This window comes from Choristoneura fumiferana, chromosome 25 (assembly GCF_025370935.1).
Source record: "Choristoneura fumiferana chromosome 25, NRCan_CFum_1, whole genome shotgun sequence".
NCBI lineage: Eukaryota > Metazoa > Arthropoda > Insecta > Lepidoptera > Tortricidae > Choristoneura > Choristoneura fumiferana.
Window position 1 is genome coordinate 4,821,467 of NC_133496.1, and position 12,249 is coordinate 4,833,715.

The 12,249-nt window shown below is 34.6% G+C and overlaps 1 protein-coding gene across 3 annotated transcripts in view; it reads right to left on the reverse strand.

Annotated features, from left to right (window-relative positions):
- Positions 1-12,249, reverse strand: part of tws (protein phosphatase 2 regulatory subunit tws) — a 56,478-nt gene that overhangs the window by 15,599 nt on the left and 28,630 nt on the right. The window contains exons 1-3 of one of the 3 annotated variants that reach the window (XM_074107467.1): positions 11,960-12,146; positions 5,315-5,469; positions 307-507 (exon numbers count right to left, since the gene is read on the reverse strand). In XM_074107467.1, coding sequence (XP_073963568.1) covers positions 307-507; positions 5,315-5,469; positions 11,960-11,966 — 363 coding nt within the window. In that variant the 5' untranslated portion in view covers positions 11,967-12,146. Of the gene's footprint in view, positions 1-306; positions 508-5,314; positions 5,470-11,865; positions 12,147-12,249 lie in introns of those variants that run through there. The other 2 variants (XM_074107466.1, XM_074107465.1) reach the window with 2 other exon arrangements.

Consider the following 12,249-nt stretch of genomic DNA (forward strand, 5'->3'; position numbering starts at 1 on the left):
CTATATACCCTAAGAATACTCAACCAGGTCCAAAAACAGCTAAGTAACGTTGTTCCTTCATGGAGTTTCAGTGTCTAGCTACCGATTCCATCATCAGAACAGCTCAATGGCAGCATATAACAATAATTGTATTGTCAGTACTGCGAATAATCAAATCACCAAGTTTCGTGCCAATACAACAAAAAGTTAGTTAGGAACGAGTTCAAAAGAGTATGTTGCATACGCATATTATTATGGAAAGCTAAAATAATCAGAGCCTGTTAAAAAGGAGTGAACCGACTCCTTGTTTGTAAGAAAAAAACTCACCTTCCATAGTTTTATGGTCTTGTCATTGGTGGACAGCAAGAAGTGTGCCTGATTCTTGCGTTTGAGCCATCGTATCTTGTTTATCTTCTCCTCGATCTCCAATGACTTGAGGTAGTCGAACTCTGGTTCGTGCGACTGGAATGTCGAGTACACGTTGTACTCGCCCTTTTTGGGTACGCACTGTTTTGATGCTGGGTCCCTCTGAAAGGAAAATGACACGTTCAATTACTTTATTTCTTTAACAGTCACCTGAAGAGGTCAGGGCCGTCTTGTCTTAGGCCACGCGGGGAAAAGAAAGAAAATAAAAATAAAAAAATATTTATGCCTTCTATAGAATTATCTGAAACGTGACCTAATATGGAATATTTTCACAGAAAAGGTCACAGTGACATTGCACTGCCTGACAAATAAAATCATTATGGCGCTTACTGTGAGAACATTCTACTATGGTTCAGGGTGCAATGGTTCGGTCCGTACGTAACCACAAACAGTTTGTATGCGAAATGAGAACAAACGATATCAACGTTATCTGATTTATTAAACTGCGCACCTCGACAAAGTAATGAAACTGGAGACAGAGTAATCAACTCGTCATAAACACGTAACGCCAACCATGAAGCAAAACAAAACAATATGCATCTGAATCATACGAACTAAAGAGATAAGAATCTAAATAATTAAAAACAATACCCCGCCTGTGGAGCGCGTCGCGAATTCCGATGTCGTTTAATGGGTCAAGCGATGTCTGCGACCTCCTGACGTGCAGGTAGATAAGATAGAAATATCAATGTGGGTAACATATTGCATGACTGCATATCATTAAGCTGCAATCCCACCGGAGTGGGACACTGCTGCAGTGTCATGCCGCACGGCCATTTTAAGGGTTCCGTCGGCAAAAAAATGTACCCTTATAGGATATCTTTGTTGTCCGTTCGTCTGTCAAGTCAAGACTTTTTTTGAGGAACGCGTGGAAGTATCAAGCTAGAATTAATACCTATCAAATGCTCAAGCCTGCTAGCCCTTGGGAGCAGTGAAAAAATCAAGTTCAATGTAAACGAAATCAAAAGATGGTCATAAAAAGGTATCTCTATAATTACCGGGGAATTAAATCTATAGGGTACTTCCAATTGTCCTGGAAACTTGAAATCTGGTAAAAAGTTTGCTGTGTTATTTAGCTGAAAAAATACTCCAAATTAATTTTGTAAAAAAAGTAAAAACAACTGCAAGCTTAAATGTGTTAGTCGGAAAAGTAAAGGAACGACATTGTACAGTCGGAGTAAAAAAAGGTTCATCACCTTAAGATCTATTTTCCTTTGCTCAGTATGAGCGATAATCTGCTTTACCAATTGAGTATGACATACTGCATCAAACTGTCAACCTGCTAAACATAATCTTATTAAAAGGTGATCATAGCAACCCTACCACTACACCTTGGCACTGACAAACACTGACAATTAAATAGAATATTCCATCCCAGCCTATATACGTCCCACTGCTGGGCACAGGCCTCCTCTCAGAACAAGAGGGATAGAATAGAACATTATTTGATTCTAATTCTTACGACCTGTGCTTACGACGCTGTTTATTAAAAAGGTTTGGTATTGATATGACACAAGATATTATGTTAGAGGTGTATACTATTTTGACCCTTATTATCATGTCAAGTAAGTATAATTTGATATGCCCTTGTCTACTTAGTGCTTTGGTTTCAAAACTTACTAAGAGTCTAAGACTGTATAAAGGAATCAATTAAATAACTGACAAAGGTTTTCTTACTCCCACTGTACAACTCGACAAAGGAGCAGGTGTGCTTTGGCGCAGGTAAAAAAGGTCTGGGCTGGGCTCGGCGGGTAGATCTGCCAATAACGAATACTATAATGCTGCGAGCGAAACTGGAAAGAACTATCTTTAAAATTCTTGTATACGAAACAGACCCAAAGAAATGATGAAATAAGGATAAATTTTTAAAATACAACAATATAGGTAAAAATAAAAGTGGAGAGGGGACTCAAGACTAAAACTAGCATAAGTATCCTACTAGAAATGAGGAAATGAAAGTGACAGACCTGTGGCCGTATTGTCTAAGGGTTTCAGACTACGTTGCCAATAAAACGATATAAGCTCATTTTTGAAGCGCGTTAATGCGCGTACGTACAGGGGGGCTACTACGAAATTCGTATCGTACCGTATCACTCGCATTAAATATCTATGCGTGAGCGGTACGGCAAGATACGAAGTTCGAATCTTGCACTTCGTAGTATAGGGCCAGGTGTGATTTAGTTTTGTTCGAGCGTTGAACACAAAAACGACCGTACCTTACGCACAGAAAAAACGCTAGTCTGCAACCACCCTAACGCCGGGCGCTCGGTATCGCAGTCATCATCTCTTTCTACTCTTATCCTACACCGTGTGACAGAAAGAAGTGGTGATAACGATTGTGATTCCGAGTGCATTAGACAATAATGCCTCTTTTTTACGTATTTTTATAAATTTATGGTTAGTTCGACTGAACAACCCTGAAAGGTTTTTTACCAGAACTTTGAATCAATATGTAAATTACTATTAAAAGATTCCATGGTGTGTCACGTCTTAGTTGTTTCAATAGTATACCTGCCTACTTGTGTTGTAAAAATATCGTATAATAAAGTAAAATACCAAATCATCATGTATTATAGTGGTATTTTTCGTATTTTATGTTTTAATACATAAATTAAGTTTTCTTCGATTTTTCACATACTTATTCATTATTGGTGAATTTGAACTAAATTGACAATGTAAAATATATATACAATACAACCAGACAAATATTCTTTATTGATCACCAAAAGTAATAGTGACATTACAAAAATAAAAAAATCAGGTAGACAATAGGCGGTCTTATCGCTAAAAAGCGATCTCTTCCAGACAACCAATTACTCAGAAATTAATGTTGGTCGCAGAAATAACAGACAGGAGAAATGTAGAATTAATAGACAATAAATATTAAAAACAATACAAATATAATATATTTTTTTATAAATAAACAAATACATTTAATATAATACTTATACACTACATATACTCAATACAAAATATCAATGGAAAAATGCCAAAAGGCCGCATGTGAGAAAAGGAATTTAAAAAGGAAATTAAATAAACAATATAAACAAAAACAAAAAGAATAGAGAAAGATCAACGACTGGGGATTAAGTTAGTGACAAATAGTGAGCCTTTATGAGGTCTTTAAAAATGGGAAGGGATTTCGCTTGCCTTAACGCCAAAGGAAGAGAATTCCAAAGACGAATGGCAGTGATAGTAATGGAGTTACGGTAGAATTTGGAGGAAGAAGGAGGCACGATAAGAAGAAAATTTTGTGCAGAGCGAATAGAGGACAAAAAGTTAAAACGCTCTTGTAGATATTGAGGACTATTAGTATGTATACCACGCGCCATATAAATCTGCCTAAAAGTTCATTACTTAATACTCAGTTTTGACGCATTTTTGAGATACATTTTTTATGCGACGTCTTTACGTTACTCCCGGATTGTGTTCGAATAGCTTAACGGTATAGTGCCTATTCAATTATTGGAATTATACCTTTATAGTTTTTGTGGTACTATACGGGGCAATGAACTTTTAGGCAAAGTTAGGCGGCGGAAGGTATACTACCTAGCTAGTTGACTATAAATAGAAATTATCTAGACTGAAATTGTATATATTACCAACATAAAACTGTTAAATTGCCTAGACAACAGTTCCCATGACATTCACAGTTAAAAATAGTACATATTTGTTTATGAGTCGGATGACGAACCGTTAATCTTATGACATGACGCGATGACAAATTATAAGGTTTCTTAGATAAGATAGTTATTTACAACTTACTGGTTATTGGATCAGATCGAGCAAGTCAATAAAAACGTTATTTGTATATTTTACTTTACTTTTACCAATTATAGTACCTATTTTATTTTTAAAAAGACTTAGGGTAGTTGAAAATACAAACTATGAAATATGAGATGACAAACCAGAAAATAAGTAGAAACAACCTAAATCCCAAACCCTTGTATTCCGTGTACCGCAATTGATGTGTATACCTTCGCAAATGCACACCGGCTAGATCGGTCCAATGTCAGGTTCCGTACACGAATTTCGAATGACCCTTTATGTCACTATTCAATCATAGAAGATTTAGCCTTTTGTTTCTTAATTGCTTTAGAAACTTTACAGCTTACTAAAATTCGTAAAAAAAAAATTCGCAAGGATTAATTTCCCCTGAAACTAGTACCCATTCAGGATATTTCAGGACTATCCTGTAGAATTAGTTTAGATTTGTTTAATAACAATTGTGAAGTACTAACAGTTTAAAAAAAACTGGCCAAGAGCGTGTCGGACACGCCCAAAATAGGGTTCCGTAGCCATTAGGAAAAATTAAGTATATTTTTTAAGGATTTCGTATTTTTTAGGCTGCTATTTACTCGTAAACTACTAATGATTATTATTAAATGTTTGATATACTTACTACCATCCTGAATTTTTTCAAATTCTTCCACCCACCGGTTTAGATTTTAGAGGGGGGGACGCTCGATTTTAATGAATTTTTTTACTTTAAAGTTGAATATTTCGCAAACAAATCAATGAATCGAAAAATCGTCTTGGCAAACTTACTTAACTTAGGGTTGGATGAGAAAAAAAAATCACCCCCACTTTACGTCAATGGGAAGTACCCTAAAAAAAAATTTATTTGAATTTTTTATTGTACTATTTTGTCGGCATAGTTTACATATATATCCGTACATACATAAATTACAGCTTTCTAGCATTGATAGTCCCTGAGCAAAGCCGCGGACGGACAGACAGACAAACAGACAGACAGACAATTTTGGCTCCGGAACCCTAAAAATCGTTCATCCATAATAAAACAGTTAGGAAATGAATCATTTGGAAAACATATTTTGGACAAATAATTAGAGAACCCTAACAAACACCGATCCTGTGGCAAATTTTTCATAATACTACAGATTATTACCTGAAATATAACAACCCTGCCGCCTTTGTCTCCCGTGGCCAGCAGCTCCCCATCATGGTTGAACTCCACACAGGAGATCAGGTCAGCCTCCGTCACATCGTCTTCCAACGTGCCCTTCACCTGACTGAAACACCATGTCGTCTCCCCACCATTGCCTGGAACACACCCATAATATTCAAAGTCGATGTCAACTTAAATAAGTTACTGCACTGTCAAAAGATTTTCGGACTTGAAGGTAGGGTGAGGATAGGCTTTTTGGCATGTACATAATTGATATACTTTTTACAATCTGTCAAAACATGACTGCAATGGTAACAACACTTTCTAACCACCTATTAACTAACGAATTATGCATTTCAAAGTTATACTAAAAATCAAATTTTACAGCTAATTAAAAATTAATCTAGTTTACCATGTTGAAATTAAATAGTTTATTAATTAGAACTGTGTCTTGGAATTTTTGGTTAATGGTGTCAAAAATATTCTATGGTAGAGTTTGAAAGGAAGCTTGACACTTGAAATAGTAGTAGGTAGCTTAATATATTTATTTTCTTGAACTTTATTGCACAACTTTTAAGTTGTTGTCCTAAAGGGGTATATTTGTATATTTGTTTATTTGAAAGTACTTCCTGCTATGCATATAAATGTCTTATTAGTTTTCATTTGCGTCCTATAGGCATTTCCTTCACATACTTGGGATAAAGATCCTAATTTTTTTATGATGGTTCCAATAACTATAGATAAAAACAAACAAATTTTAATCTCCTTACTAGCAGCAGAGATAGGTAATTATATTTAGTGCATGCACTGTGTGGTCACACAATTAAGTAGATAAGTTGCAGAAAGATGTTAGATTGCTATTCATCTTAAATTGTAGTATTGCCTACACTACAATTGAAAGATTATTGATGGTCAATTCACTTGGTCTTCATTATGTCCGATTGATGTAGCAAATGGACTTTGTAAAACCATAATTGGTTTCTGACGCACAAGAAAAGGTCTAACATCAGAAAGTTAAAAATTGAAAATTATGTCATAGTAGGTACAATTATTAAAATTGGATCTAAAAATAGTATTGGTATGTCACTTGCATTTCAAATGTACAGTACAGTTGAATCATTTGATTTCTGACCCACCATAGTGTTCTCACAGTGTCATAATAAATTCCCTTGTCAAGCAATGCAATGTCACTATGACTTTTTCAACGAAAAGGTTCCACAGTGGATCACAATTCAGTTAGTTCAAGTGTACTTATTCAGAAGTATGATTCTATTGACATGACTTAGCAATTAAATATGTTTGGAGAAACCATTATAAGTGTGACTGTTCCTTTAATGAATTTAATGGGCTTGGTCATCACTTAACTAATCTAATAGTATATTTTCTTTGAATAAATAATAAATAAATAAATATCACAGGACAATTCACACCAATTGACCTAGTCCCAAAGTAAGCTTAGCAAAGCTTGTGTCATGGGTACTAAGCAACGGATAAATATAATTATATAGATACATACATATTAAACACCCAAGACCCGAGAACAAACATTCGTATTTTTCATACAAATATCTGCCCCGACACGGGAATCGAAAACGGGACCTCAAGCTTAGTAGTCAGGTTCTCTAACCACTAGGCCATCTGGTTGTCAAATAGTTCTTTAATTAAGTGTTTCTTGTATCTGATAACTAAATTTTTTTGTTATTATTCCTCTCCTCGTTTTGACGGAATCTCTACAAAATATCTATAATTTACAACTTTCATGTTATTATTATTTCAGTCTTAGTCTATCCTAGGAGGATCCTAGGAGGTCCACTGTTGGACATAGACCACCCCCATTTCATCTCATTCTTAGTCAATTAAAATATATTTTAGTATACTACTGACAACTTAAAGAGTAAAATGATAGAATTTTTCACCTTATGTATTAGCAGCCAAGGGTCTAGCGATCTGAGGGGTCTCGCATGAAAGTTTTTTATTTATTATTTGTTGTTGCAGGATTAAAAATTTCTTATTTAAGGTGTGGTGTGCCATTATAGGGCCACGCAAAATATATCCATTATTGTAGTCAAGAGTACGGATTTATTATTATTATTCAACAATAAAGATGAAAAAAAAATTAAGCCACAGGCAAACGGCAAAAGCGTATTTATTAAGAAAAATTGTTGAAATTTAGAACAAAATGTTTAGAAGCTAGACAGAATATTAATAAAGTATCCAATAACTAACCCGATTTAGTGATAAAAAAGCAATGGAGATTTTCAGACAAAAACCAGACTTCAACAAGAATTAACTTTCTTTTCTACTAATAGGTAAATTACTAAGATATTTTTAATTTATTGCATGAAAATCTCCATTATCTAAGAAAGGTAGTTAGTTCATTAATTAAAGTACCTGTAAATGCAATGAACTCTAACAAAAGCAGAGAATTTAAATTTACAAAACCACAACAAATATAATCTGCAAAAAATAAATTTTTGTTAGTAAGAAAAATTAACATACATATAATTATACACTACCCAGCCATTTTAGTTACTTGAGACACAGAGTAGAACCAAAGCAATTGGATATTCTGTTTCATATATATATATATATATATATATAAATGGCTGGAAAATGTACAAAAAATATGTTATTTTAAATCTGATACTGTTCGAAGTTTAAAAAATAGGTAATGTAAAAGAACATTCTCACAATGGTCATTACAGAGAACACAATATAATTGGTTTGCCTTATTTACACTTCAATGTTACTTTGAATTTAGACCTAACAGTTCCGCTTTTGTCCAAGTTGAAATTGATCTCTCAATGGAAATAAGACAAAGAGGTCCTGAAAAGTGTATTAATTTTACCTACAATCACAAACAGTGTTCCAATGGAGTCGGCACGAGTTATTCCGCCAATTAGCAAAGTTATTGTGTACTCGGGTACGATGATTGGAATACCATGGCACTTCTTTTTTTTTAAGCATCCTACACATAAACTTAATCAAGGAGAACCAAAATTTACTTTTTTTTAAAAGCACATCCTACACTGAAGAGACATGAGTTCACAAACAAGTCTAAGTGCTGAATGGCTACAGTGGCAAGAACTGAAACCTGTTTGACGTACTGTAACACTATACTTCAGGCTATGAATGAGAAATGTTACACCTCCTATGTTCTATTGTGGGATAAACAATGAAAAGATTTCCAGGAGGATGGGCAGGGATAAAGGGGGAAAATGTACAAAGGAATTTATGAACTATGTGTTGTAGATAATGATGTCCTTCATAAAAGTTATAAATACTAAAGTAGACTAAAGTGACCAGCAGTTTGTGGCTACATTTAGCCAAATATGCTGTTAACAAATTTAATGCTTAACTACATAATTTTAAAGTCTTTTGTTAGTTACATCCTCTGTTTTTCCCCTTGCAGAGGCATAGAGTGCCAGACGGACCTCCTATTTCTGCGTTGCTTGGGCGCTTCGCGCCTGGATATCATACTAACCTAACCTAATGTACCTAACATGATCTATCCTAATATTTTGTTGTTTATTTATAACAAATAATCAATAGCCCAAACAATAATATGCATTATGGTGTATTAGTCTAATACAAATTAGTCCAACTGAAATTATTCTAATAGCTTAATATGCCAAAAAAGTAGTAGGCCAAATTGTTACTATGCTACAGTACTATTATGCCAAATCAATTATGCAAAACAATAATAGTTCAAAAAAAAACTATGCAATTGAAGGGGATCCCCATATTTCAATGTTTTAATGGTTTTGGTCCCACACAAGCTAAGTATGCTGCTAACTATAGTCTACATCAGCGGTTTTCAAACTTTTCTGTCATGGAGCCCTATTGGAAAACTAATTATTTATTAATTTGCTAGGAAGGTGTATTCTGCAACCTTACGGTAGGTCCACCATAAGTATTTATTTTGATTATGAATTTGTGGAGCCCCCGCAGAAGCTTGGCATACCCCTGGGGCTCCGCGGAGCACTCTTTGAGTGAGGTAGGATAACATTACCTAATTTGTTTACAAGTATCACCTAAGAAATGTTTAGATAAATTATAGCCAGGATTTAAATGCAAACATGCTATGTGAGACGTATGTAGGTCACAAGGAAATAAAACTTGTCATAGTATGATTTGGCACCCAACCAATATTCAGTCACAATACACATTACAAACATAAAGATCCAAGTCCTTGATTAATAATCTAGTAAATAGAGAACTGATCTGACTGCAAAATATACAGTAATAGCCATAAAGGGCATAGGGTTCACACCCAGGGCCCCTGATGCCACAGGGCTTCAGAAGTCCGAAATACCTATTTATGTTTAGAAAAAAAAAATAGTTGTGTACAACGATTCAGTGCCTATGGCCAATATACCCTTAGGCAGCGCTATGTATCAACTGAAATGTTGCTGTGTTATTAATCATAATACATTATAAGGCAAGTAATTTAAAACAGCTTAAAAAAAACTTTATATAAAGTCAAACAGCGCTGCCCTCTACACTCATACTCGGGCTCCGCTGGAGATCTGTATAATCTGACACCTGACACAATGTCGTGGCTTGGGACCCTGAATGTGGATTTATAACTAGTTTGTTAGTTTCTTTCTTTAGTGTAATTGTTTAATGTTTTACGCCATACAATTAAATAAATAAATACAGTCAAAGAAACTGAATTATGTACCAGCGCCTTTGTGCAAGTAATGTCATGTTGAAATCTCACACATCCGGCAAAGAAATCATAGTGAAATTGATGAAATAATTCCATGTGATTCAATTTCGTCGACTGTACATGCCTATTGTTTCCTGGGAGGCCCGTTGCCAGCAATGAGGTGTCTAATAGGCTGGAAATTATTATAAATGTGACACAGTCTCTTGATTATTGCTGTTGCTTAACATTTGACATTGTGATTAATCTTTCGGAATCTTTGTAATATAATCTGTTCCCTATGTTAATCAGTTCAAAGGTCACATTTGAGATAATTATCAAGAGGTATCTGTTTCTCAATGTTAATCTATTCTATATATTAAACTGGAGGAATTTCACAGTTTATCTATGTCACAACTGTGGTAGAAAGAAGAGGGTTTTATTTCATTCATATTAAGTTTATACAATATACAGGTGACACTCTTTCCCGGCTTGGATAATACTGACATGGAAATACCTACCAACCCTGTTTTTCGTGTACATGCTAATAGAAGCTCATGTCAGTTTCCATGGGTGTGTACACAAAAAACAAGGTTGGTATTACCATGTCGGTCTTATCCGGGCCGGGAAAGAGTGTCACCCACAATATACCACACATATAATGCTATAAAGAGCATAATATAAATACCTTTCGTTTTATTGTCAATTTTACAACTTACATGTGGCCTTTATACCAGAAAACTCACACATGTTTGACTTTTGTCTAATTCAGGGTTTCCCATTTGCCGGGTCGCGGCCCGGTACTGGGACATCAAAATAAAATACCTATCAGGTCGCAATATTCCTCCCGTGTTTTTAAAATAATATCTACTATTGATTGACAAATCGTTAATATTTGTAAATTTAAATTGTTTTAAGTAAAGTGGGTCATGAAGGGACATTGTGAAAATTACCAAGCCATGACTGAAAAATGTTTGAGAAACACTGGTCAAGTCTATCAACAATAACAATTTAAAGTTTTCAATTTACTACACAGAATATTTAAAATTTTAGCCTGTTGTATCTTTGGGAGCATGTTGATTATTCTACATATAAAATAATATTACTGCAAGAAGAATTCATGAAAGTAAGATTGTATCAACATCACCTTAACAATTAATGGTAAGTCACTACTAAATAACTAGATTTGACTTCAGGTGTAATAGAAATTAAACTCAATAAACCTAATGAAATCACTTAAATATCTTATAATAACTTAATCAAAGGGTAGATGAAAACTAACATAATAAATAATTTTGATTACCCAAAACAAACAGGTTCCATTTTTATTAGCATCTATATAGGTACATGTTTGCTATCATTGACCTATGTCAAATTATTGGAGCACCATGTACTTAGACCGACCAGTTAATCAAGGCAATCATCATCTTTGTTACCTAATACTAACATCTGGTCACTAAACAAAAAACACATTGAAGTTCCTCTTGCTCTGAAGTTTACACTTTCCAGTGTGTTTGCTCAGTTTTTAGCGTGTAAAATCTAGCGTCTAGAAAGGCTTACATGTTAATCAAATGTAGAGAAGCAACGTCAAGCTCTCCGAGCGACTCTGACCTTCACAATCAACAATTATTCCTATCATCTGTTACAATGCAAACAACTTTTTGTTACAGCGTTATACAGATAAATACTGTGTTTTACAGGCAGAATGTACCGTAAAGACCATTGCGAGAACCTTCCTTGTGCTCGAACTTCGGTGTAACGACGAAATACAAGACGTAAAGGTTAAAAAACGATCGGCTTTGTATGTTAAGATAAATAACCAAACACTTCCACTATGCTATCGACACTGTTATCAAAACACTAAATACGAAAATCACACCAATTACAAGAACATTGCATTTACCGTCGGAGTTCGAACGATAAAACATCTTCGACTTATTGCGATTCCCGAATCCGATTTCGCCCTTGACTAGCGGGCGCTAAAAGTCACCACTTACCGGCCATGACAAAGCCCAGCACAAAAACTTTAAGAAGTTCGATAGTTTTAGTACACAATCACTTCAGTGTTTTGCTAAAACATCACATAGATTTGCAGATGAAAACAGATTAAAATCATTTCAACATTACATCGGTAAAAAGCAATGGCGCTCAGAAATACAACAAATTGCTACTGCAGAGTTCGATGTTACCACACTAAAATTAACCTTTTCTACCAATTCTATCAAAGAAGTATGTGAATCGCAATTTAACTTTTATTTTTTTATTAATATTGAACAAGAAAAGACTT